Source organism: Citrus sinensis, chromosome 3, assembly GCF_022201045.2.
Source record: "Citrus sinensis cultivar Valencia sweet orange chromosome 3, DVS_A1.0, whole genome shotgun sequence".
Taxonomy (NCBI): domain Eukaryota; kingdom Viridiplantae; phylum Streptophyta; class Magnoliopsida; order Sapindales; family Rutaceae; genus Citrus; species Citrus sinensis.
Genome location: NC_068558.1, coordinates 20,054,975 through 20,081,500, shown reverse-complemented (window position 1 = coordinate 20,081,500; position 26,526 = coordinate 20,054,975). Strand labels below are relative to the sequence as shown.

At 34.2% G+C, this 26,526-nt stretch overlaps 4 protein-coding genes and 3 long non-coding RNA genes across 11 annotated transcripts; 5 read left to right on the top strand and 2 right to left on the bottom strand.

Moving 5' to 3' along the window:
- Positions 1-1,783: 1,783 nt before the first annotated feature.
- On the top strand, positions 1,784-6,084 carry LOC102624984 (protein PLASTID MOVEMENT IMPAIRED 1-RELATED 1). The gene is made up of 3 exons (XM_006478011.4): positions 1,784-1,908; positions 2,107-4,418; positions 4,538-6,084. Exons 2-3 carry the CDS (start codon positions 2,158-2,160, stop codon positions 5,697-5,699), a joined length of 3,423 nt encoding a protein of 1,140 aa, XP_006478074.2. The 5' UTR covers positions 1,784-1,908; positions 2,107-2,157; the 3' UTR covers positions 5,700-6,084.
- A 1,702-nt stretch (positions 6,085-7,786) lies between these two features.
- On the top strand, positions 7,787-9,055 carry LOC127901180 (myosin-17-like). Its single transcript, XM_052437772.1, has 3 exons — positions 7,787-8,182; positions 8,454-8,544; positions 8,727-9,055. The coding sequence occupies exons 1-3, from the start codon at positions 8,073-8,075 to the stop codon at positions 8,847-8,849; spliced, it is 324 nt and encodes a 107-aa protein (XP_052293732.1). The 5' UTR covers positions 7,787-8,072; the 3' UTR covers positions 8,850-9,055.
- Positions 9,056-10,768: 1,713 nt separating this feature from the next.
- LOC102625448 (glycerophosphocholine acyltransferase 1-like) lies at positions 10,769-14,307 on the bottom strand. Its single transcript, XM_006478013.4, has 8 exons — positions 14,006-14,307; positions 13,780-13,899; positions 13,647-13,704; positions 13,372-13,472; positions 12,445-12,540; positions 12,261-12,354; positions 11,442-11,679; positions 10,769-11,292 (listed from the first exon to the last, which is right to left on the bottom strand). Exons 1-8 carry the CDS (start codon positions 14,084-14,086, stop codon positions 10,935-10,937), a joined length of 1,146 nt encoding a protein of 381 aa, XP_006478076.2. The 5' UTR covers positions 14,087-14,307; the 3' UTR covers positions 10,769-10,934.
- On the top strand, positions 14,306-14,852 carry LOC127901182 (uncharacterized). Its single transcript, XR_008053301.1, has 2 exons — positions 14,306-14,501; positions 14,673-14,852. It is a non-coding gene; the product is annotated as an uncharacterized LOC127901182 (long non-coding RNA).
- Positions 14,853-16,019: 1,167 nt separating this feature from the next.
- LOC127901181 (galacturonosyltransferase 8-like) lies at positions 16,020-18,819 on the top strand. 5 transcript variants are annotated; one of them, XR_008053298.1, is made up of 5 exons: positions 16,020-16,309; positions 16,434-16,550; positions 16,682-16,809; positions 17,719-17,800; positions 17,933-18,819. XR_008053298.1 is itself a non-coding variant. In XM_052437773.1 (3 exons), the coding sequence occupies exons 1-3, from the start codon at positions 16,244-16,246 to the stop codon at positions 16,777-16,779; spliced, it is 291 nt and encodes a 96-aa protein (XP_052293733.1). In that variant the 5' UTR covers positions 16,020-16,243; the 3' UTR covers positions 16,780-17,680. The 5 variants fall into 5 exon arrangements, 1 of the variants encoding a protein (XP_052293733.1); XR_008053296.1 differs by having other exon boundaries at positions 16,434-16,809; XR_008053295.1 differs by having other exon boundaries at positions 16,020-16,550.
- A 210-nt stretch (positions 18,820-19,029) lies between these two features.
- Positions 19,030-20,101, bottom strand: LOC107176755 (uncharacterized). The gene is made up of 2 exons (XR_008053300.1): positions 19,761-20,101; positions 19,030-19,337 (listed from the first exon to the last, which is right to left on the bottom strand). It is a non-coding gene; the product is annotated as an uncharacterized LOC107176755 (long non-coding RNA).
- A 2,126-nt stretch (positions 20,102-22,227) lies between these two features.
- On the top strand, positions 22,228-25,165 carry LOC107174760 (uncharacterized). Its single transcript, XR_008053299.1, has 4 exons — positions 22,228-22,521; positions 22,909-23,133; positions 23,948-24,013; positions 24,773-25,165. It is a non-coding gene; the product is annotated as an uncharacterized LOC107174760 (long non-coding RNA).
- The last annotated feature ends 1,361 nt before the right edge of the window (positions 25,166-26,526 follow it).

The following is a 26,526-nucleotide window of genomic DNA, read 5'->3' as shown; positions in this document are numbered from 1 at the left end:
AATGATTTCATTATCAGATTGGGTTCTTAGCAAGCACCAACTAGGTGACTTGTACATGGGCCACATTTATTCCTCAGTTTGGTACAACTTTTCAAGTAGAGCTTATTTAAGTAGAGATTTTGGCAGTAGAGCTTTTACAAATAGAGCTTTTATCTAAAATTTTTTAGTTGTTTGGTTGTCAATAAGAACTTTTATTAAAAATCTTGAAATTACTTTAATAGGTAATTTTTTTAAGTTATGTTATGAAAAGAATAAAATAAGATTATCAAATAAGTAGACGATATTTTGGATATTTTAACATTTCAAAAAAGTTTTTCAATCTCTATTCCCAAAAGTTCAAAATTTGAGCTTTTGTTAGTAGAGACAAAATAGCTTATTTAAGCTTTAAAAACTCTACTAAAAAAACAACTAAACAACAATAAAAATTATGATAAGAGCTTATGAGATTAAATAAGCACTTATAGCCATTAGATAAGCCATACCAAACATGCACTTAGTTATATCAACAATTTTTCGATGACTTCATTATTTGTGAATTATAACATTTTGTTTCACTAGAGACCCTCCTTTGTGGAGTTTGATATGTGGACCCCAGGCCATCGTCTTAGACTAATCAAAGTCCTTCAGACACTTCCTCAAAAAAAAAAAGTCCTTCAGACATTTCCATACCTTTTGTGTAAGAGGAATAGCAAGTAATTTTGGTGCCCTATGTGGTGTAACATGTAATCGTAGTGTCTTATGAGGTGTAACAAGTGATCTGGCGCCCTACGAGTTATAAAACCCACATAAGGCGTAGTCGATAACTCTGGTACCTTATGAGGCATAGTAAATGGTTATGATTCGTATTCGTTTTGCTTTTCAATTTTTTTATAATTCATGCAACATATTTTCTACTATAACTGATTATTACATAAAATAAAATATAAGGAAGAACAATAGAGATTTATCTTAACATTGTAGATATTGATTTTCAATAATAATAGAATTATAGTTATTTTTTTTTCAATTATTTGGCCTCATAATAGTTTTATATAACTAATTTTTTAATTATAATAAAATTATAAATATATCGTGTAAATAAGTCAGTACAAATTGATGTGATGCAAGAGAAACTGAAAAGTGATAATAGTTATTTTTTTTATTATGCAGCCACATAATAGTTTTACCTAACTAATCTTCTTATGTCACATCAATCTGCATAGATTTATATATACAAGATATTTATAACTCTATCATTATTGATTGGGTTCAGCTACTTTGAAGCAAGTTCGAGGTAGAGCAACCTCTTGAACTGTTGGATGCATATTGTTACAATTATTTTAGATTCAGCTACAGACATCCAACGGTTTTGGAGGCTACTCTACGTTGGAGCTACATTGGCTCCAACATGGCAACTGCTTTATTGATTTTATTGTTACCAACATTATTAATTTTTGTGAAAGGGGTATAGTAGTAGATTTGAGAAGTGCTCAAGGGGCTATAAGCAAGTAAAGGAGAAAAATGTCAGATGACAGATGTTGGAAAAAAAAAAAAAGAATAATGTTGCACATCCCAAATTATTTTTTTTAAAAGACTATCTCAAGTGATGAAATATTAATCAATTAGTTAGTGAGGATAATTCAATTAACTCACTTTAATCTTACAAAGAATTACCAACTAATTAATGAATGACAGATCATTTGAGATAGAATTTAGAACAAAAAATTTGAATATCTATCATTACTCAAATAAAAAAATGGAAAAATTTCAATGTTGGAAACAACATTTCACAAAAGATAAGGGTGCCATCGATAAATACCAAGTACATCCGTAAATCTACAGTAGTAGACTAAAACAGAAAATATAATTTTGATTTTGAAATTAAGAGTCAGACTGGGCAGCGGCAATCCAGAAACCTTAACTCTTTCTGTAAGTAAACCCTATATTCCTTTTTTTTTTTTAATTTCTTTCATTAAGAGTTGAATATATCAAAATCTTTCGTTGTAAGTTGATATTAGAAAGAGAGACGATGTCTCTGATCCAATAATTTAGAATTTCAAAAATTTTCTATGTTTTTTAATATAATTTTTGAATTGCAATTCTGGGTTTTGTATTTTAATCGTGTAGAAGCAAAAACGTTAATTACCCAGTGGATTGTAATTTGTTTGAGTAAAGATCATGTTGTCGAAAGTTGAAGGTGGGAAGAAGATAGGCGATGGTTCAAGTAATGTGAAGTTGTTAGATGAAATTGAAGCTATAAGCAAAGCTCTTTATCTAGAAAATAAAAGCACGAGTTCGAGTTCTATATCCAATAATCGGTCCAGGTCCAAATCCACTGGAAAATTTCCGTTGCCTGATACCAAAGGAAAGTTCAAATACAATAGTAATGAGGACCCTTCTCACAAGGATAAGAGGTCCATATGGAATTGGAAGCCTTTGAAGGCCTTTTCTAGTGTCAAAAACCGTAGATTTAGCTGTTGTTTCTCACTTCATGTGCATTCTATTGAAGGGTTGCCCCTGGGATTTAATGATATTAGTCTTGTTGTGCACTGGAAGAGGCGGGATGGGGGTTTGGAGACTTGTCCAGCCAAGGTTTGCAATGGAGCTGTTGAATTTGAAGAGAAGTTGACGCACACGTGCTTGGTTTATGGTAGTAGGAGTGGACCCCACCATTCAGCCAAGTATGAGGCCAAGCATTTCTTGCTCTATGCTTCTGTGTTTGAAGCACCAGAACTTGATTTGGGTAAGCATCGGGTTGACCTCACCAGGTTGCTTCCTCTTACATTGGAAGAACTGGAGGAGGAGAAGAGCTCTGGTAAGTGGACTACAAGTTTTAAGTTATTGGGAAAGGCTAAAGGTGCTACGATGAATGTTAGTTTTGGGTATACAGTAATTGGAGATAATCATCCCAGCAAAAATAATCCAAGTGATTACCAGGTGTTGAATATGAAGAAGAACAACTTGACTATGTTGAAGCCAGCTACTAAATTTGGTCCACATTATGGAAAACACACAATACAGCATGTTGGAAGCATTCCTGGTAAGTTTAACAAGCGGTCTCATGCCTCATCTCAATCCGTAGAGGACATAAAAGTTCTTCATGAGGTTTTGCCAATATCAAAATCAGAACTTGCCACTTCGGTGAGTACACTATATCAAAAATTTGGTGAAGAAAAATTGGATTCCTCTGAATATAATGTCTTCACTGAACATGTTGAGCCCCTCAAACGTGATTCTCATTTCATTTCCAAGTCTGGAAATGATAATGTTGAAAATGAATGCGAAGAGAGTGAGTTTTCTGTGGTTGATCAAGGGATAGAATTGTTATTGGACGAACAAGTGAAGTTAGAGGAAGATGCTGTAAAAGCTGCTGCTGATTCTGTAGCAGAAAGTGCTGAAGCTGACACTTCTTCCCAAGTAGCTTTTGAAGAGGGAAATGAGCTTTGCCAAGATGGACAAGGCTGCAGTGAGCAGGTGGTGCTTGATTGTGGCGCCAAAGTGGATGACATATGCTCCAAAGATTCACTGGTGAAAGAATTAGAGTCAGCTTTGATTAGTGTGTCCAATTTGGAGAGAGAAGCTCTAGGTTCTCCTGATGCCCAAGAGAATTATATGGGAGTAAAAATGGATCTTACAGCAAACAGGTTGGGAAGGTCATGTAGCTTGGATGATGTCACTGAGTCTGTGGCAAGTGAGTTCTTGAACATGCTGGGAATTGAGCATAGTCCATTTGGCTTGAGTTCTGAGAGTGAGGCTGAGTCCCCGAGGGAGCGTTTGTTAAGGCAATTTGAGAAGGATACACTAACTAGTGGCTGTTCTCTATTTGATTTTGGTATAGGTGATGAGGACCAAGCCGAATGTGGCTTCAATGCTCCAACATCTCCTGATTTGGTGGTTTTATCCGATGAGCTTGAACTTTCTTCTGCCATTCAAGCTGCTGAGGAGGAGCATCGGATGGCAACTCAGGATGCAAAGAGCAAACTGAGGGCAACGGTGTTAGAAGATTTGGAGATAGAGGCTTTAATGCGTGAGTGGGGGCTGGATGAGAAGGCTTTTGAGGGTTCTCCACATAAAAACTCTACTGGCTTTGACAGTCCAATTGATATGCCTCCAGGAGAGCCGCTGGAACTGCCTCCGCTTGGAGAAGGGTTGGGTCCATTTCTTCAGACAAAGAATGGAGGATTTTTGCGGTCAATGAATCCTTCAAATTTTAGCAATGCTAAAAACGGTGGAAGCTTGATTATGCAGGTTTCTAGCCCGGTTGTGGTGCCTGCAGAAATGGGGTCTGGTATAATGGAAATACTACAGGGATTAGCATCTGTTGGTATTGAAAAGCTTTCAATGCAAGCGAATAAGTTGATGCCTTTGGAAGATATAACTGGGAAGACAATGCAACAAGTAGCATGGGAAGCTGCACCAACTCTAGAGGGACCTGAGAGGTCTGTTAGCTAATTTTATCTGATTATTAGGCATTTGGATTCACAATTTGTTTTTCTTAAATGAGTTCTGCTAAATTAACCTTTCTTATCAATTTTTTTTTTTTCTTTCATTGGCATAGTCAGTACATTTTGCAACATGAATCAGAGTTTGGGCAAGACATATCCAATGTGCAAAAGGGATTTAAAGGGAGATCATCTGGAGCCAGATCCAGTGAGTTCAGTTCTACATCATTTGGAAATGAGATGGGCTCGGAATATGTATCCCTAGAAGATCTTGCTCCTTTGGCTATGGATAAGATTGAGGCCCTTTCAATTGAGGGGTTGAGAATACAATCTGGCATGTCGGATGAGGATGCACCTTCAAACATCAGCACACAGTCTATTGGGCAAATTTCAGCTCTTCAGGGCAAGGCGGTTAACATTACTGGGTCCCTTGGTCTGGAGGGAACTGCTGGGTTGCAATTGTTGGATATAAAAGACACTGGTGATGAAATTGATGGATTAATGGGTCTCTCTCTAACTCTTGATGAATGGATGAGGCTAGATTCAGGTGACATTTATGATGAAGATCAAATTAGCGAGCGGACTTCTAAGATCCTTGCAGCACATCATGCTACCTCTTTGGACTTGATTCGTGGGGGGTCAAAGGGGGAGAGAAAGCGGGGAAAAGGATCTGGTAGAAAGTGTGGTTTGTTGGGGAATAACTTCACCGTAGCACTAATGGTGCAACTTCGTGATCCTTTGAGAAACTATGAGCCAGTTGGTGCACCAATGCTTTCCCTTATTCAGGTAGAGAGAGTTTTTGTCCCACCAAAACCCAAAATATATAGCACAGTCTCCGAGCTAAGGAATAACAATGAAGAAGATGATGAGTCAGAGTCAGTGGTGAAAGAGGTACCTGAGGAGGTGAAAGAAGAAAAAATTTCTGAAGACGAAGGGATTCCACAATACAGAATCACTGACATCCATATTGCGGGTCTGAAGACTGAGCCTAGTAAGAAGAAGCTTTGGGGTACCAAAACTCAACAACAGTCTGGTTTTCGCTGGTTGCTGGCTAATGGAATGGGGAAGAGCAATAAGCATCCAGTAATGAAGTCAAAGGCTGTTTCAAAATCTGCAGCAACCCCTTTGACAACAACAGTGCAACCTGGTGATACTTTTTGGAGTATCTCATCCCGTATTCATGGTACTGGAGCCAAGTGGAAGGAATTGGCAGCACTCAATCCCCACATTCGAAACCCCAATGTAATATTTCCGAATGAAACAATTAGATTGAAGTGACTTGAGTATGCTCTTGAATCTGTATGAAAGGGTACTAATCCTCAAGGACATAAATATGCTGATTGAAGATTGCTGTGGTTACGAGTGAATTATTTTAAACAGTGAGGTTGCCACAGTTGTGAGATGGGTTCACTAATGCGCTGCACTAAGATTGCAAATGGCCCTTCAGACAGAAATATGTTCATACCCTTTTCTGCATGTGGCTTTTCTCTTTTTTCTTTTTTAAATATGGTCAACCAATGTTTTTCCATGCAATACAAGGTAAAAACACTAATGGTTTGTTTTATATTTGTTGTTAGTTTGTGCATCTAAATGTCTTGTAATTATGCATGTGTTTGTAACTTATGTTTTGTTTTAATGTCAAATTATTGTTTTGACTACAAAATCAATGTAGTGATTCTGTTTGTTTAAGAGAATTTTAAAGTTCCTTGGGCATTAACCACTCTCTTGATGTAGATGAAGAAAATTTGTTATGCCAAATGATTTTTACCATACTCCGACTGACTTATATATACATATGTGTTATTTTTTTCATTATCGATTATAAAAAAATATTTCAAATTATTATAATTCTCATACAAACTCAATAGAAACAGAGACAGAATTACAAATTACTTCAGTTTCTACTTTGAGGATCTGATTTGGTAAGTTTATTGAGCTTCAATTTGACAAGAATGGGAGGACATCCGTTGCAACTGTACAAACTTATATTTGCTTGAATGGCCTTGTAATTTCAGATCCTGGAAGAATTTATCGTCACTTTAACCATTTTTGTGACAAGAATGGGAGGACATCCATTGCAACTGTACAAACTTATATTCGCTTGAATGGCCTTGTAATTTCAGATCCTGGAAGAATTTATCGTCGCTTTTACCATTTTTGTCCATCACCTTCTGAGGCATTGATGCTGATGTCTATTTTGACATGTGCTCTGTTCGTTATCAGTTTTAGAGTTAGGATTGCTCATTCTGGTTATAAGCTATAGTTGATTATTGGCCCTCTAGATTTCCTGATCAGGGAAATGTTTAAGTTGGGAGACCCTAAATCATTCCATTACTTCAGTCCAACTGGAAGGAGTAGATGATACCCAGGAATATCTTGCAACCAGAACGGCCATGAGTATTGTTGGAATCAGTGAGGAAGAAAAGGTTAGTGTTTACATTATTCTCGTCAATTAGTGTGTTAGTTGCTGTTACTTTCATATTTTTTTATAACAGATAATTTAGGGTTGTAGCTGCAGTTCTTCCTCTTGGAAGCATTGAAATTTCAAAGAAAGAGGATGTTGACTCTTCTGTCATCAATGATGGGAAATCTTGGTTTCTTAGTTTGACAGCTGAACTTCTCAGGCACATTCCATATGTTCCTTCTTTGTGTGTGGGACATTCTTTCTGATCGTATGTCCATTTTTTTTGTTGGCTTTAATTTCTTTTTATTAGTCTATGTTGTACTGTGGGTGTGATACTGGGAGCATGGAAAATGCAGCGATAAAGCGTGTAATGGTAACACAAGAAGAGGTCATTACAAGTTCTGTCGATCCTGTTGCTGCAGTGGGTAGCAGGGATGCCTTGGCTAAAACTGTATATTCTTGATTATTTGATTGGTAGGGAAACTTCCTATCCTCTTTTTGGACTGTATCCACTTTGTAAGCATAGTTATCAGAAAATGACAAATTCTTAAGTTGGATTTATGGTATTCTTGACATGGAACTGGAAGAGTATATAAAAGATGGAATCAATTGGAATTACATAGAATTTGTTGATAACCAATATGTGTTGGATTTGATCGAGAAGGTAGGTTTAATTTTTATTTCCAATATGAGCAAATAAGTATTATGATGTTTGCTGGAAAGAAAATCTTAAATTCTGATGCATTGATACAGATAATTAAGACTTGTAGTATTTAATGCATCAGGGGTTTATCTGTTTTTTGACTTGTTAAGCTGATACCTTTTTGTAGGTATTAAGCTTATCTGGAAGAACATACTATTTTAACTTATGTTGATGAATGGATTTGCTGATAATATTGACTTGTGACCTAGAGATAGAACATGTGAAATAAGTTGCTGATGAACATTCATATTTGCACAGGCTTCACCACTAGCAGAAAGACAGTCAGTAGAAGAGGCCAGAAAGACTTGCACATTTCAGAAATGCAGAACTGGTTAAGAAACTTGAAGATACAGTAAGTGGACCAATTTCCAGAATCTGTGCAGAGTTTTGTTGATGCTTGTGAAAGCAATTGTCTTAGGTTGTATAATTCATGCAAATACGCTACCTTGGTCATTCGTTATCACCGTTTCTTTGCTTCATATGTGGCTGCAAGTAGAAGTATACTCGTCTCTGTAATGTGAATGGAAGCTTTTGGTGTGCTTTTATGTCATTTCGCATTGTTTCATTCTGTCATCAGGTTAGAAGAGAAACTTTCCAATTCAGAGTAAGAGAATCAAGTACTTCTTCATCAGGCATTAGTAAGGTCACCAATAGGTAAATCTTTGTCAGACTACTAAAGACTCTGGTTATTTGCGTAATAAATGTGAAATATTAGGTCATTATAATCCTTTGCATTATAACACACTAGCTTATAAAACTGCAAACTCCTCAATTTTGAGAGGACTCCGTGTAACTGAAATGTTCAAAACGGAGAAATGATGGTTGCGCCAGTAAGGAGGCACTGTCTTCTGAATTTCTAATAAGTGCGGCCAGATGGATGTATGAGGAATGTAAATTCTTATTTTTTTCTTCTGCTTACTCTCAGCTATGTGCTGCAGGACATGAAGCTTGCTGTGCCCAGTGCAAGTGAGCCTGAATCTGAGGAGAAATCTCAAAAATCTCCTAATAATCAGCAGGTTGGTAGGCCATGACATTCATGAAACAATGTGTTCAAATTCTGGATGAAATGCATCAGCACCATTATGCATGCTTTATATCTTATTCGGCATTTGCTTTAGTTGTTTCATTCCACTACTCCAATGTTTAATTATCTTGATCTAAATTGGTCACATGCTCTCTTTTTGATTTGGACAAACAGGATCTCCTGATCAAGTTTGTATCACAGAATCTGGGAATTTCGGGTGCCAAAGCAGTTGCAGCTTCTACCAAAAACAGGAGTCTTCTTCACTTGCAGTCATTTGAAGTTGAAAGGACTATTTGACTGGGCCATCCAGACAACAGCTTCAGCCTTCCAGGTGAGCTCTCCTGTGGCCTTTGAAATTTGTTATGCAGTTACATCCATCAACTCCAAATTGCACTGCATCTGGAGTCAGGTGTAAACTATCTTATTCATCAGCAAAATGGCATAGAACAACATAATCTTTTCGAAAGGATGTCTCAATTAAGAAGCAGCTGCTTTCTCCTTTATGCCCTTTCCTGTTCCTGGTTTTGTAAATTTCTCTTAACTCTTGAGCTTCATATTTCCTTCTCCATCGAACAAATTTTAGTGGCTGCCTTGAAAAGAACATGGGATTTTGTTTCTGGATTTACCACACATGAGTTACTCTTAGAAAGGCCGCTCTTTTCGACTGGAGCTAAACCTTAGCCTCTTTTCTAAATGATGAAATAGGAGAAAGTATATGAAATGATAAGAGACAATCTTGAAGTAAGAAATTTCTGCAGTGCTTGATTTATGTATTCAAGTTTGAGTGAAGAACTTTTATTTAAATATTCATTTATTTTCATTTTCCACAATACCTCCTCTTGTTGAACTTTTGCCAACCAGATTATTTTGAGAAATAGAAAAAAGGAAGACTTCCAATTGATGAGTCAATGCCAAGGAATAGTTGTAACAGCTTTGTTTCAGAAAAGAAGAAACTTGACTTGCTTGTACAGGGTCCACTGCGCCCTGGCATTTGCACGATGCAGGCAAAAACAGCGCATTACACACAGATCATTGTCCTTGGATTAGGAAAATTTGTAACCTACCCCCAAATAAATTGACATTTTACACCGCGTACTCAACAAAATTAACTTGTTGCACCGTGTCCCCAATTTCGTTATGTATTCAGTTAAGTTTAACGGTACAGGGTTAAAATCGGAAGTTAAAGCCTTAAATCAATTTTAATAGAAACTCTTTTTATTTTTGGCTTCTCTTTATTTCGTCCTTTCCTTTTTCTTTTTATTTCTTCTCCGTCTTCTCCATTTCTTTTTCTTCTTCTTCTTTGTTTCTTCTCCTTCTTCTTCTCCATTTCTTTTTCGTCATCTTCTTCTCTATTTCTTCTCATTTTTCTTCTCCATTACTTATCTCCTTCTTCTTCTCCATTTCTTTTTCTTCATCTTCTTCACTGTTTCTTCTCCTTTTTCTTCTCCATTACTTCTCTTCTTCTTCTTCTCCATTTTCTTTTCTTCTTTTGCTCTATTATAAAACATCAACCACCGTGATTGCCACCGCGCCAGTCTGGAGCGTCAGCTGCTTCCTTTGGCCGCCACCGCTTAGTTCCTTTTAGGCTTAGTATTATGGATTTTGGGGTTTCATTAGTTATTATTTGGGTTGTTTTGAATTATGATTTAGGGGCTTGTATTTTGAAACCCTAAATCAAGTAATCAAAATCAAATGCGTCAATTAATGATTCATGGGTAATTTTTCTGATTGGGTTGAAGAATATGGTAGCGGATAAGGAATCAATGGTGATGAAAACGGTTGTGGAAGGGACTGAATTTAATTGTAATCATTGAATGTGTTGTGGTCTTTTTAATTTGTTTATTTTTTATTAATTATTCTTTATCTTCAGATTTCTTTGTATTTGTTTGTTAAATTTTTTTTGGCGGTTGTGTATTTTATATAACCTGATAAGATTTTTTTGGAGAAAAATAAAATGGTGACAATGTGCATATAAGCCCGTTAGAAATGGAGAAGAATGGGTGTTTTTGTGTAATCAAACTTAAAGCGACATTTTTGTCATTAGATAAAAAATCAAACGGAGTTGTTTAAAATAACTAAAAAACTAACGGAATTGGGGACGCGGTACAACATGTCAATTTTAGTGGGTGCAGAGTGTAAAACGTCAATTTATTTGGGGGTAGGTTACAAATTTCCCCCTTGGATTATGACGAGTCTTAATCGGAGACACCAATTCATTATTCAACCATGTCATTTTCAATCATCGGATGATTAGATTATTGCAATTATACATGAATATGAGTTTAACTTTGCGCATACAACAAAAGTAAAAAACTGTCCATTGCTTCAAACAGGCAAGAAGGATTCAAAGGAAAAACCTGCAAAGCAGGTTAACAGTTAAGACTAACCCATCTCAGTAAAATTGTTGGTTTCGATTTTGTTTTCCGTCTTAACTGATGACTGATCATGTGGAGTTTGTGCTGGCTGCATCTCTGCTTTCTTCTTCTCTTTCAGAACCACCTGCTTCGGCATTACTTCAAGCAAAAAGCTTCCTCCATTCCACACAGCTGCAGAAACCTTCAGTATTTGAAAAAGAACATGCAACTCGTATGACAGAAAAATGGGGACAGTGAGTGACATGGTTGCAACTGTGAATATGGCTTGCAATGTAATGTACATGAACATGCGATTCTGGTCTCCAAGCAAACTACTTAAACGCCACCACAAATTGTTAGCTTTCTGCGCCTTTTTGGAGAGCTCCCTGCCGAATCGAGTCACTATTAGAATGAAACAGAATAGGGCACGTGCTCAAGAGAAACCAAAAAAGAAAAAAAAAAAAACTGAATGCAGCTGTATCAATGCAACGGGTCTTCTATAAGTAGAAAAGTTAAGAGAAAGGGAATCGAGAACCTGTATGAGGTCATGACTTCAGGATCCTTTAACAGCCTTTGTCGACGCAGTACATTGACAATGAGGAAATAGAGAACCTGCCATAGAGTGTAAGCTCCTAAGGGAACCAGAAACAGCCAAGTCAAAAGGTAGGTTTTGTCTTCCACATAAGGCCATGAAGCTCTTTGAGAAGTCCCTTCAGGATGCATGGCTGCAAAGGTTTCTGGATTCCACCAACGAATGGTGAAAAAAACTAACCCTGAGAAGAAAATCATTGCATTAGAAATGTGAAAAAAGAATATTCTCAAGATTATACCATATAGAAACAATCTTAGCTTCTCTTCTAGCGGGTTCTATTGACTAGCTGCTAGCAGTAAACCATCTTTTTCAATGAAACAGAACTTGCAACAATAATCAATGTCAATCTCTAGTTACACCCAGTCCAATCACAAGTATAAAGTTCTTCCATTTGTAGCAAACTAAATTGCATGTCATTAGATCAAGCTATGAGATCTACTTTCGCTACAAGCAATCATTACCCGAGATAGCCAGGTGACAAAAAAAAAATCTGTTTAATTCATAAATGATTGTCTTGTACATTTATCAAGTGTGTTAAATGAGATACTAATTATGATCATACTGATGAACATACAGTCCCCCCCACCCCCCCAAGTCATGCCACAGATATGATGCCTGCACAATTTAACTGTATGGACAATTTCTAATTGATTTTTGTCTTAAACCCCTCTTATTCTATTATGGGAAAAGAAAAGAAAAAAGTTGCCAGAGACACTTTCAAGTCACTTTAAAAGAGGGACGAATGTATAAGATCCAACTCACCTGGTAAAAGATGTATTAGGACACTAACAATTTTGTCAACGGAATTGAAAACCAAGCTACAACGCCAAACAATTATTGCCCAGGCTAATGGCCCCTACAGAAGCATTCATAGGATGCGAAAAGTGAGCAAAATGAACTTTTCATCACAAGAAAGGGCATAGGCAACAAAAGACTCCTCTCTTACCTCTGCAAATGAGAAGCACACCATGAAAAGCTTCTCATTTTTCGGGTACAGAAGAAGGTCAACCAAAAAGATAGTATTGGCATAATAGCAAAAATCCTGCCAAACAAGAACATAGACGTTGATTTTCCCACTTCTAATCTTTTCATCAGTCGACAGAAACTTCAATAAAGTAAACATAGCAAACAATTGCTTAAGGTTATATATATACTAGTGTTCTTCTCGTCACCAAGAGCATGTTGATTTTGATCCAAAAGAACAAGATTTGAGCATTATGCTAATTTAGGAGAACTGCCTACTCCAACATCTTTGGCATTCATTATGAGCAAATAAAATTCCTTTTCATATCTGTCCTCTATTATTCTCCAATCTCCAATGGAAAGCCATGGAGTCAAATTAAAAAAATCAAGTTATCTTTTTGTCCGTTGGGAATCAAAGGCTTGCACTGACACATTTTTCCATTTTCTAACAAAAAATGAGACCCTTGTTTTATAACTAATATTAAGACAAATAATCTTATTCTTAGACCCCATTGGGGAGGCTGAGCTGTTAACACGTTTTTTTTTTTTTTTTTTTAAATGAAACCCTTATTTTATAACTAATATTAAGACGAATGTTATAAAATTAAGACGAATTATCCTATTCCTAGGTCCCTACTTAGGACAGTTGCACTGTGTCCCACCCCTATATTTGAGGAGAAAATTTCTTTGATAAGAGTGGGGAAGCTGCGTTGTGGCAGCTGCCCATACGAACTACTAATAGCAAAACTGTCCCTTACTCCCCTCTCTCACCCAAAAAAGAATAAATGAATAAATAAATGAAAAATCACGTGCTTAAGAAGATAACAGATGCTATAATCTAAAGTTGCATGTTGTAATAGAGAAATTATGTTTATTACAAATTATGTGAAATAATAGAGCTAGAACTTACCAGAAGATAGTAGTGCCATTTCTTGAAGCGGTAATAAATCCACCGAAGAGGAACAAAGGTGACAAAGAACAAACAATATACATAATGAATATCTTGGGGCCCTGGGAATCGAAAATTAGCAAACAAATTATGAATAAACTTGTGAAGGGGAGCAATGGTTTTAATAGATAATTCAATCAAACAAACAGTTGTAATCACTTGCTTGCTCCCGAAAATTACCCTTCTCTTGATCATTTTTTATTAATTTGAAAAAATATTCAAACAGTTGCACTCACTTGCTCCCAATAGGAAACAACAACCTCCAAACCCGAGAACGCCGAGAAGATGTGTCACCTAAAATACAAATAGAATTACAAATTCAAATCGACAACAAATTATAAAACATGATATTGGCTATGTAATAGTCACCTTGTTAATGAATCTTTCATGTTCCTCGGCTTGTTTAGCGATCTTAATGGCTTGTTTGGACAGCATCTCTTTTGTCTGAACAGCCTTTTTGGACATAATCTCCTTCGTTTGAACTACTTTCTACACAAACCAATAAGATACCCAGATACAAAAGAAGCTTAAAATTAAAAAAAAAATTAATAAAGAAAAAACAGAGCAAAATCTCAAACTTAATAAGATTACCTACCTGAGATGGATCCTTGAACCTCTGCTTCACTTTTCCAAATGAATCCCCATTTGTCTCCTCCACAGCCTCATCGCTCGACATTCTTTTTCTCGAAGAGATTCAGTTACCCAGTGATTGAAGAAAGTACTGTTTTGTGTGCAGAGACATATTTATTTACAGAATGTGTGCGTCTATATAGGGGTCCGCCTATCCATACCACAGTTTTTGTCCTCATCCAATATAACCATTGGATGATTGAGAGATAAATCTAACGGCTAAAATTATTTTTTGATATTTGAAACAGCAACTTAAAACCATTGGAGCCGGTCGTATAATTTCAGTGACTGGGAAGTTTCGTATTCGTGGGGAAATTCCTTTGTATGGCAACGATGGATCTAATTTCATCTCAAATCCTTCTGGATACAGCAATTGAGAAATCACACTTGTTGTCTTCCTCTTCTTTACTTCCTCTCTACTCTTCACTTGTTATTGTCACTCTTGCGATGTTTACCAATCGGTAAGTACAATTACAAACCAAAAAATGGCATTAACAATTTTCATTTGATCTAGTCATGCTTGATTTTTTGTTTAGCGAGAAAATCCAAAAAAAAAAAAATATTGTTTTGGGCCAGCGCGATGAAATGGTTGTGATATTTTGACGAAATATTTATTTTTGTGATTCATCTAGGGTTTGGATTTAGGCTCATATTCGGATATGGGTAATTTTTAAAAACCTCCCTTGAGGTTCAAGACTGTTGCAAATAGATGGCCAAAATCATTTTATTTGTAAAAGACCCCTTACGTTTTTGTTCTGTTTGGTTGTCGTTTGGCTAATTAAGGGCGTTATTGACATTTTGTAATGTTATCATAGACTTGTTTTTTTATTGCCTTTAGCACAGTGACTTGTCATAACTAGCGAGGTCAGGAATGACTTTGTAACCAAACACCTATTGCTCACTCATTAGCATAGAAAGTGATAAAAAATGAACAGGCTATAAGTGATTCCTGAATGTGGAACATCAATGTTGAACCTGAGGGCAAGGCAGAAAAATGTGAGCTCTTGTACCGTATCAATTACCAATCATTGTACATTCATAAGAAACATGCAGCATACTTCGAATTAGCAACTGATAATTGTTCAAGTTTGCAGAACAAGAAAAAGAAAAAGAAAAATTGTATTGAAACTAATGATACTGAATCTCTCATCTACTTTTACATTGCAAGATCAGTCCCAACTTTCAATACCTTGCAGATGAGCGTAGCAGTTGGACAAAGATCATGTACCCATCTCTCTTTCTATAACTGTTTTGTTGATTCAGCAGCCTCAGTTATTTTGAATTCTCTCGGGCACTGAGATTCTTTTGTCTTCAGGCATTTTACAGAATCCTTTCCTCAAGAATTAAAGATGAACTAGTAAAAGAGTTTGCACAGTCTTTTGCGAAGCATTTCTCCCTCTCTGTAACGAAAAACAGGGAACCAACATACCACGCGTGAACAGACACATACATCTTGGCAACTTTTTAAAACAACAATGGGGATTCATAAACGTTTTGAAATTCTTATAGGCTGGGGATTCTTATAGCATAGTGACTTGCATTTCCATACCAATAGCACCGCACCAGAAACAATAGACAGAGTAAGCACAGCCAAACATATTATTTTTCATCTGAACAGTGAGAACAAAATCATCGGAAAAGGCAGAGACATGAAATGTGGAGCCGGCAATCTCAAGTTGAGCTCCTGTTCAGCCTTTCGTTTAGTTTCCATGTTGCGGCTGATCTCCACAGCACCAAACGCTGTCTCGTAGAATTGAACAGAGCCAGTAGCCTTCGATGCTTCCACAAGCAACTGTGGCTTCATCCCCATGAAGTTGGTCGAGGTAGCAGGAGCAACTATTTTCACTAGTGTAGTTCAGAACACCAGCCATTGAGAGAGTTTGGGGGTCTAGACAAAGGAAAAGAACTTGAACTTAGGAGAGAGAAGAAATAAAACGAGATCAAAAAGGAACTTGACCCATTCAAAATGACAAGTCACTGTGTTAAAGGCAATAAAACGAGAAGTCTCTGATAACATTGCAAAATGTCAATAACGCCCCTAACTAGCCAAACGGCAATCAAACGGAACAAAAACGTAGGGGGTCTTTTACAAATAAAACGATTTTGGCTATCTACTTGCAACAGCCTCGAACCTTAGGGGAGCTTTTTAAAAATTACCCATTCGGATATTCGTATTGGCAATGAAATCAGATCGTTTGAAGCCATGGCTAGCCAGATCAGAAAGCAAGCTGATGATCACCGAGCCCTGGCGATGGCTTATGCGTCCTATGTGCGTAAACTCAACCTTTAGAACTCGACGGTGATTAGAATCATCGCTGCTATCTCAGTAGAAATTATATAGACCTTATTACTAAACCTACATATGGGACTGTAATAAAGTTCAATTCTCGCAGATTGATGAATTAATATTGAGACAGTTCGAAAAGGATGTAGAAGAGAGAATGAAATTGAGTCAGCAGATAATTTCGGAGGCCAAAGAGTCGTTTGATAATCAGTTGAAGATTCAAAAGGTAAAAGACAATAATTTTTATGTGAACGAACATTTTACTAAGGTGATAAAGAAACGGGCTTCATTTATATTTTTATTGCTACAAAATCAACGCCTAAGAGTTTGTATTGTTTTGGTACGAGGTCGATATAGAAGAGCAAATTGATCCTATGGAGCGCTACAACCATGAAAGGAAGCCCAAACCTATAGAAAATTATTGGGTAATGTGCGTGCAGCTTCGGTGGTTATGAATTCAGCTGTTAACAACTTGGAGTACTCAGGTACATGTGTTTCATGTTGCGACCGATAAAATGAATATTGGGGTAGTGCAGGTTATGTGTAAATTAAAGGATTATAATGGGGCACATATAGATGCGGAGGCTGTTGAGGATTATAAGTTTTTTAATATGTCATGTGTCCTTGTGTTGAGGCAGCTTTACTTCGCTAATTTGCAGAGGTTTCACTTTGGGAAGTAGCTTGAAAATACTGCAAAAGATACTACTGATATGAAGTTTAGGAATCCGAAATACTTGTTGATATTGAATTATTTGAAGTTTTATTTGCCCGAGATGTATGAAAAATGGCATTTGATTTTGTTCTTGGATGATGATATGGTTCTCAGCTGTTTTTATAATAATATTCATAATACTCTTAATTGTTTTTTGAGTTTCTCTTTTAGAGATTGTTAAAAATCTGGCAACAAGACATGTAGTAGTTGGAAGAAGAAATGCCAACATTTTCAAGAATTTAATTCATCCTGTGGTTAGCTTTATTGTGAAATGGTTAATGGTATTCAGGGACCTCATGTACCCCTCGATTAATGTATAGATAGATTTGGATGGTTTCAGATCAATGTAAAAAGTTTGCTAAGTTCTCGAAATATTAAGTGGATTTTCAAGATTATTTAGAAATCTTCACCGAAATTCATGGGAAGCTACCTTAGAATCAGCGGAGAACTCTCTAAGTTCTATGTAGAAATCAAGTTTCTAATCATATTAGTTAAGCTTACTGTAAACAAATTTCAGTTGGAAGAGCCTCCGATTTAATTGAAAATTCTTCATCATCGGTTATTGGTGCCATTATTCACTGATGTATGCAAATTTATCTTTATTCTAATCATTGGCCTTGCCTCAGCTGACTAGATGAATGATGTCTCATTTCTAAATTTTTTGTTGCTGAATGTTTGGCAGGCTGTGAGGGAGATTTATGAGATTGTTCCAGCTCGAAAATGGAGAGCATAGGAGAAACAGATGAATAAGATAGTTTTTATAGGTAATCATCTAATGGTGTTGCTGCATTATTTTTCAGTAAAATTCTTCCCAACAAAAAAAAAAAAGAATTTAGTTTGAGCTCTTTCCCTCCTTGCTGCCCTCATATAAATTTTTGTTTAAATTTCTTTGGCAGGTCATCATCTGAATGGAGACATTCTTCAAGATTCCTTCAGAAGTTGCACATTAGCAACTACTTAACTAATGGTGAGAAGCATTTCGAGGAGATTTAATTCATCTTGAAGATTCAATTTTCTAAAGATTGTTTTTTAGTCCAATTATTTTGAATGGAGCTCAAGCAGTTGGGCCATAGAGTACATACCGATTTTACTTGTTGAATAGACTTTTTCAAGTAATTGGAATTTTATTAGTTTAAGCAGTAGCATGTATATTATAAATTATCAGTGGTCACCTCTTCCCCTTTAATTCTAATTTTTTTTCCACTTAAAAAATGGAGAACCAGTAAATGCTTAAATCTTGAAAAAATGAGAGTAGGGAATAGAAATGGTATTACACTCGGAGTTTGCGGCATCAAACTGCTCTGAATCTCCATAATCATAAGTTGCCCAAAGGAGACACAAGAAGAATTTATTATTTCCTATTTCCATTAGCAAACACAAAAGCTAATCCTAATTTCAGTTAAAAAGATAGCACATGAGCTCAACGGAAACAACAGGAATCTCTTTCCTATTTTATACAAGTGACAACTGCGAACTTTTGAATCACAGTTCAAGTGACATTTTTCTAGGGTTGTTGGATTAATGAATATTATGTAGTTGTGCCTTTGATGGCCATTGTTATGGTAATGATGAATGCAATTTCAAGAAGCTCGTGCTCTATATTATACATGGGAAGATGGTATAATTTTATTAAAAACTTCAAGCATGATTCCATCTCATTATACTTCAAACTTGGGTGACTTGTTACTAGATTCTTGTTAATTAATTTAATTTAGCATACATTATAATGCTGGAAACTTGTATAATGCAAAATATTGCGTAAATGTTAAAATGAATGGTTTCAACGGAAATCGTAATTGAAGTAAAAGGCCATAGGAGGATGTTATGAACATTGCCGTATAAAAAGGTAATAAATTACCTCTTGTCAGCAATGGATTGCCTTAGACAGTAATAACAACAAACTTTAGATAGAGACGCCAACAAAGATCAAAGATGAAGCATGCAGTTCACAGACAAAGTTGGTCAGTTTATAGGTTATTAATGCACACTGCAGTAAAAGCAAACTGGATGACCATGGTGGTAGATATCAAAAGTTAGGTTAAGAGATAGACAATCGAGGAAAGAATCACAATCTTCCTCCATTTGAAGACAAACAAAAGGCCATTTAAAGATCCTACATTGTATATAACAAACCAAAGAGACAGTCATTTGAGGAAAGAATCACAAGCTTCCTCCATCCGAAGATACACAAAAGGCCATTTATAGATCATATATAACAAAACATTATGATGAAACATGGAGAGTTGAACTGCAATAGGCTGATGTCGACTTCATCCAGCGGATCCAAATTGTTATCAGAGGCTTGCATAGTAACACGCACAAAAAAAAGTTTTTAAGTATCTTTTTCTTGAAAATAAATAAGATAGATATCTAAGGGAAAACAAAAAACTTACAAATGTGTTCGCTCATCCCAACAACGAAGTGGGATTTGTCAATAATTGATGAACCAACAAAATTTTTTAACAAATTACGCTATTCTTATGAAGTAATTCCAGCCAATTGTATTAGTTATGAAGACAAGTTAGATATTCCTCAGAAGTCCCAATCGTTACACCGACTGATTGTGGAAAAAAAAGGACAGAATAGCCAACAACATTACGTTCAAGCACGCATGCAACATCCTTAATTGTACAATGAAAAAATTGGGGAAAGACAAACAAGCCAGCACAAGGATATTAATGAATCCCTGTATAATAACAATGCTCCAGGATGGAAAGGAGTTACCTGCTGCGTTCGATTGAAGGCCTCATCACCAGATCAAACACACATCTTTCCACTCTTTTTTTAAGTTAATAAGATGTGCCTAATTCCTAAAGTTTCAGCTCCGCCCGATGTGTGCTGCAATTGCCTGGCACAAAATTGTTTTCACCTTCAATTTATCTGACGTCGTTTAGAAATACTTTCGCCTGATACCACTGCGATTCCATTGGAAAAGATTTGGATTATCGGAATTTTTTTTTGTGGAAAAGATTTCAACAATTCATGGGTTCTGGATAAGATTTGGTTGATGGCCATTCAAAGCAAATCAAATAAGAACATGCACTGTATCTAGATCTTTATTAATTAAATACTTTATTAATTGAAGCAACCGGCTGCTCTAATTATCCACCGGCTCTTGTCAACCGTTGGATGGACTCATTTTAAATCCAACAACGGTGTTAAAAGAAGATAAAAATTGTGGTACCATACCACAGTTGTAAGGTAGGCGAGTCCTTTATATATATGTATGTTTCAGATAAAAATCCTTCAGATTATTAAAATAAGATAAGAGATAAATTTAAAAAAATACACATTTAATAAACTCTATTACATAATACACTGTATTAAATATGTATTTCACTTATCTTTTAATTTATTTCTTATTTTAACAATTTAAGGGTGTGTTTAATACCCTTTATAAAATCATTAACTTGCCTGCAGTAAATTGCCACATTAGCTAACCCATACTGGTCATTAGCTTTATAGTTTAATATAGTATGATATAATATTAATTTATATAATATTAATTTTTATTTTCTTTCATTTTTATATTATAATGAGCATTATAAATTAATAAATTTATAATTTACTATTCAATAATATTTATTTATTTTTATTTTTATTATATTATAATAATTAGTATATAAAAATTAATTATTATTTAATTAGATAATATAACTAATAATAAATATTTAAATAATTCATAAAAATTAAAAATATAAAACAATGTTACATTATTTAATTATATTATCATAATTAATATATAAAAACTTATTATTATTTAACAATTTAATATGACTAATAATAAATACTTATATAATATAAAAAAGTAAAAAATATCATATAATATTAAATTATTTAATTATATTACAACAATTAATATATACAAATCGATTATTTTTAGATAATTTAATATAACTAATAAAAAAACTTAGATATCAATAAATTTGAACAATATTAATCTAAAATTAATAGTAAATAAATAATGATATAAAATAACTACAATGTATATTGCATCAAAAATTATATTGGATTACAAGTACAGCATAACAGCAATGCAATGTAATATAGCGTGCCAAAAGCACCTAATGGATCCTTTATTAGATAGTAATTTTATATATATAATAAGTTTCTAATCAGGATCCCTAATCATATTAAAGTCATGGATAAACCTAAAAGATAAACATAAAAAAAAAACACATATTTTATTATGCTACAAGATAAAATACATTGCATTAGAGTCATAAGATAAAATATACTATATTAAGTTTGTGTATTTTTTATTTTTTAGCTGATTGTTAATTTTAATATAGTCCGAATTCTTAATTAAAAAATTATTATTATTATTATTATTATTATTATTATTATTATTATTATTTTTAATAAGAAGTTCTCATGTGTAGATGTTAAAATATGAATTTCGTGTGAGTGTGTAGATAAAAGATAAAAAAAAAAAATAGATTTTAATATAATTTTTTAATTTTTTAATATATGAGAGTTTTTATTTTGTCCGTGTCCACTCAAAATTTGTACTTTAGTATTCGTGCTTGAAAAGTTATTTATGTGTGTGTATGTGTTACCGTCATGCTTAAATACAGACGTCTCTATGAAAAATTCACACGGACAAAGGTAGAAGACTAAAAAATATAAATTCTCACATATTAAAAGACAAAAATAATATGTTAACCTCTGTATTTTTCTTATTTTTAAATTTCAATTCCGTATATAACTACCATATATAAATAATATTATCCCACCGTCTTCAGAATTGAGATGCAGAGAGGGTCCCACGATCATACTCTTATCTTTGGGAAAAATAAAAACTCAATTAATTACAAGATTGCTCGTTAACTATTCTTCTGGAATAAGCTAGAAGATTTTTTTTTTATATATAAATTTAAAACATATTAAACTGATAAAGCCAGACAATTGATTATTGGACACGGCTACCATGCAGGCCATAAAATCCATGTATGGTGCAGGGGCTGCCTTTGAACCGTTGGATTCAGCTTGTTTGAATCCAAGGGTTGTGGTTTTAATTAAAAAAAAGGAGAAAAAATGAATAAAAGCAGAAAAAAATAAGGCAACCGGTTAAAGGGGGTAGCTACAGTACATAAAAATTACCGTTGGATTGAATAGAGTGGATCCAATGGCTGAGATTTGTTTAATTATTAAATGATTAAAAAAATTTGAAAGAACAAACCTATAAAATTGAAATAAACAAAAAAGAACCCCACCACTCACTCACTTACCTCACACACGCCAAACGCCTCACCACTCCCTCACCACACGCCTCACCACGGCCATCAACGGTGACGGCTGAAGGAGTTCCTAGGCAACGATCAACGGCGGCACAAGGACGGGCTGATCTCCACCGTCGGCAACGATCAACGAAGGCAGAAGAACGGGTTGATCTTCTTCGTTGACAATGATCAACGGCGGCACAAGCACAGCGCCCTCAGCCCCTTCAGGAATACATGCAACAGTTTATAAAATTTTGTTTCCCGTAAGTACTGTGATGGGTTTTGTTTGGTTTGTGAGAAAAGTGAGGAAATTTTAAGAAAATAATGTTTTTTTGTTTTTAGGGTTTATGTTGGTTTTGATGATGAGTACAAGTTTGTTTGGTTGCTGAGAAAGTGAAGATAAGAAAAAAAAGTTTTTTGTTGTTTGAATTTTGATTTTCAAGAAAAACTAATTAAAATTTCTAATTTTTAGATTGACAGCTTTTATTTTCTCTTGATCCCAGTAATGAAAGTAGTTGCTATGTTAAATTCATTTAAAATTATTTTCCTGCCTTTATGCGACTCTTTTTTTTTGGAAAAAAAAAGGGGTCAATGATTTGGCTTTTATTTGTAGTTAATTCGGTGTGTGTTGCTAATTTTGTGGCGCATAGGTTGTTGTGGCATATGCAATTAGGCATGTGGCTGCTGCAGTGAGTATGGCCAAGGTTGCAATTTCATTCCCTCACATCATTAAGGGTGGAGAGCCTGCTTTCAGTGTTTTGGTTTCAACATTTCTTCTGGATCAGACATTTCTTTTGCCAGTTTATATGTCCCTTGTTCCAATGATTTTGGTTGTGCTCTTACTGCTGTGACCAAGCTAAAGTTAAACATGACTGGTAATCATAATTTTCCTTTATTTATGGAAACTGAAGCAGCAGTGTATATGATATATTGTCTTGTTATCTAGTAAACTTGGTATCAATGATTCTTGTATAATTCTTTGTTCGTTGCTTTCAATAAGAGATGTGAACTAAATTATTAATTTGGGAATCATTTATCATTTTTTTCCCCTTTTCATTTGATTCTTTAGTTTTGTTTGTTGGTTTCCACAAAACCTTTTTATTTCCTCAATTTTGCCATCTTTCTTTGCATGAGCTGCATATGATGATTTGAGTAAAATTATAATAACATTTTTAATGGGAACTTTTTATTGTTTATAAGTAATATGCATATTGGAATGGGAACTAGGAATAGTGTGTTTAAAGTCCTGAACTGTTTTTGCGATTTTGATTTTGATGTAAAGTAATTTTCATAGTTTTAAGGGAATGGATTTAGGTTAATATTGATTGTAACTAGATAAGTCCTTTTATGTAATAAGTTTGAACGATTGGTTTTGTAAATTCAATGTAATGGCTTAAAAAAGGCTATTAAATTGGCTTAGGTTGCCACGAGCTATAACTAAATCAGAAACATAATACATTTTACTTCTACAAAATTAGTTCATTCTTGGTATGGAGGATTAAAATTTGTACAATGATAAATAAAATCAATGTTGTCCTTATCTAATACCCGCTTTGATTTAGAAACAGCATATTACAACATGCATGTTAACTGTTCGATAAAATGCCTATTAAAATTCTCAGACCTATTTCAAGCTCAAGTATTGCATGTCCCTTAAGATAATGACATTTTCTTTGTTTTATATTGCAGATTTGAGATTTTTTGGGTGCCTATATAACAAGTTAACAATGGCGGCTTAATAGTTTAAAAGGGAAGGTAATCTCTCTTCATATCTTCTCGAGGATTCTTCTTTATGTATTTCAATTATGTCTTACATATGTATTAAATAGAGGTTTTGATTAAAAGCTTTTTGTTTTCAAAATTAAATTTCTTATTAAGGGGTTGATTTTTCGCTAAATTGTGATTGGTTGCTGAGAAATTGGATTGTGTCATGAGATTTTGTACTCTATTGGTTTATTTTTTTGTGTTGTTTGGATTCTGATTGAGTGGAATTTGCCATAAATTTGTCAATATTATGCCATGTACTGAAATGATGTAAAGCATGAGCTTCAAAGTTTACTCTATTTTTTTAATTTTTAATTGCTTATTTATTAATTGCATAATGTGTTTTCAAATGAGCTTATGTTTATTAGAAAAAAAAAGGACCAGATTGTTTTTGTGTATAAATGTGAAGTGATGCCCAAATTTTGGAATAAGTTTGTGAAGAATCTGGAGTTGAGAGTCAAAGACAAGTGGATAAAAAATGATGTATTGAAAAGGTCACTTAATGTTTTTGTTATAGTGACTTAATCTTTGAGTTGTTTTATTGCAAATACTGAATACTAGAGTTCTTGGAGTGATTATGATGATGCAAGTATCTAATAGATGGTTGAACATTCTTTGGTCAATATAAATTCACTTTAGCATGACTTAAGGCTAAAAGAAAGGATAAAAAATTGGCGATTATGATGATTTAAGTATCTAATAAACAGTTGAATACAATCATTAAATGGAAAATTGCTCTGTTTTCTCCAGGGGTAAAGGTTTCCAATAGGTCAGCAAACCCATTTCTCTATTTGTGCTTTTCTTTGGAGCTCTCCTTGGACAGAACTCGATAACTATTGCAAAACTTGCTGCTGTTTTTATAAGCATGGATGGTGTTGCCATGACGACAGTTGGAAAAACTTGGGCAGTGGATGAATTTCTTAGTGCCTCTGAAGAAGATAAATACGTTGTTAATAAGTTGTGCTGAGCCTTTACTTTAAAACTACTTACCTTTCTTCCTCTTTTTATTTGCCGTAAATTTATGCAATATATCAATCTACTTTTTTCCGGAGATGATACTTGTAATAAGATTGTATGATGCACTTAGTGTAATGTACTAGATTTTGGTGGATTTTTATAATATGTAGAAACTATTATGTTTGATATAGGAATAGTTAATTTGATTTATTTTCATTAAATTGTGTTTCCTATAATTACTAAAAAAATAAATTGATTAAATTGATTTAGCGGATGGGAAAATAAGCCTATAAATTTGTGTGGGAATTAATAGAATTAAAAATGGTTGGAAGGTTATTTATAGTGGAGATTTTGGTTAAAAAAAGCGCCGGTAGAATATAAGAGCTCTTCCGAATTTATTTCTGAGGTCACTTATTGTAACCATTAGTATTTTACTCATTTTTAGCTTTTTTTTTTTATCAAACTTAATAGTTAAGTCATATTTTGCTTTAGCACACTTATTTCTTTACTTTAATGGTTCACTTTCACAAATTTCACTCAAATGTGAAAAATTTCAATTTCCACTACAACTTAGTTGAAAGTCATTTATTGGGTTTACTACTTTTTCAAGCCTTAATCAACAAATTGAAGTCATACATTGCTTAACTAGAATTTCAATAATAATTACAAAAAATTAAAACAATTAGGATTATTGATATAATAATTAACAACCAAAAACCAAATATTTACATATTCAATCATACTGTTCTTTAATAAAAAGCGAGTGCTATATTTCAAAGATTAAAATTAAATATAACACACTAAGAGGCTTTGATAGTTTTCCAACCAAACGAAAGATTTAAAACACTTAAAAGCAAATTCGGATTGGAAGGTTATTTATAGTGGAGATTTTGGCTAAAAAAAGCGCCGGTAGAATATAAGAGCTCTTCCGAATTTATTTGTGAGGCCACTTATTGCAACCATTAGTATTTTACTCATTTTTAGCTTTTTTTTTTATCAAACTTAATAGTTAAGTCATATTTTACTTTAGCACACTTATTTCTTTACTTTAATGGTTCACTTTCACAAATTTCACTCAAATGTGAAAAATTTCAATTTCCACTACAACTTAGTTGAAAGTCATTCATTGGGTTTACTACTTTTTCAAGCCTTAATCAACAAATTGAAGTCATACATTGCTTAACTAGAATTTCAATAATAATTACAAAAAATTAAAACAATTAGGATTATTGATATAATAATTAACAACCAAAAACCAAATATTTATATATTCAATCATACTTTTCTTTAATAAAAAGCGAGTGCTATATTTCAAAGATTAAAATTAAATATAACACACTAAGAGGCTTTGATAGTTCTCCAACCAAACGAAAGATTTAAAACACTTAAAAGTAAATTCGGATTGGAATATTATTATTTTATTGGTTACCTTTATTCATAATACAAATACTTCGAAAGTGGTTATATTTATAAAAAATTAGAAGAAAAATGTTAACAAAATAATATTATTGAATGTCTAAAACGAACACTTGTAGTCTAAGGTATGA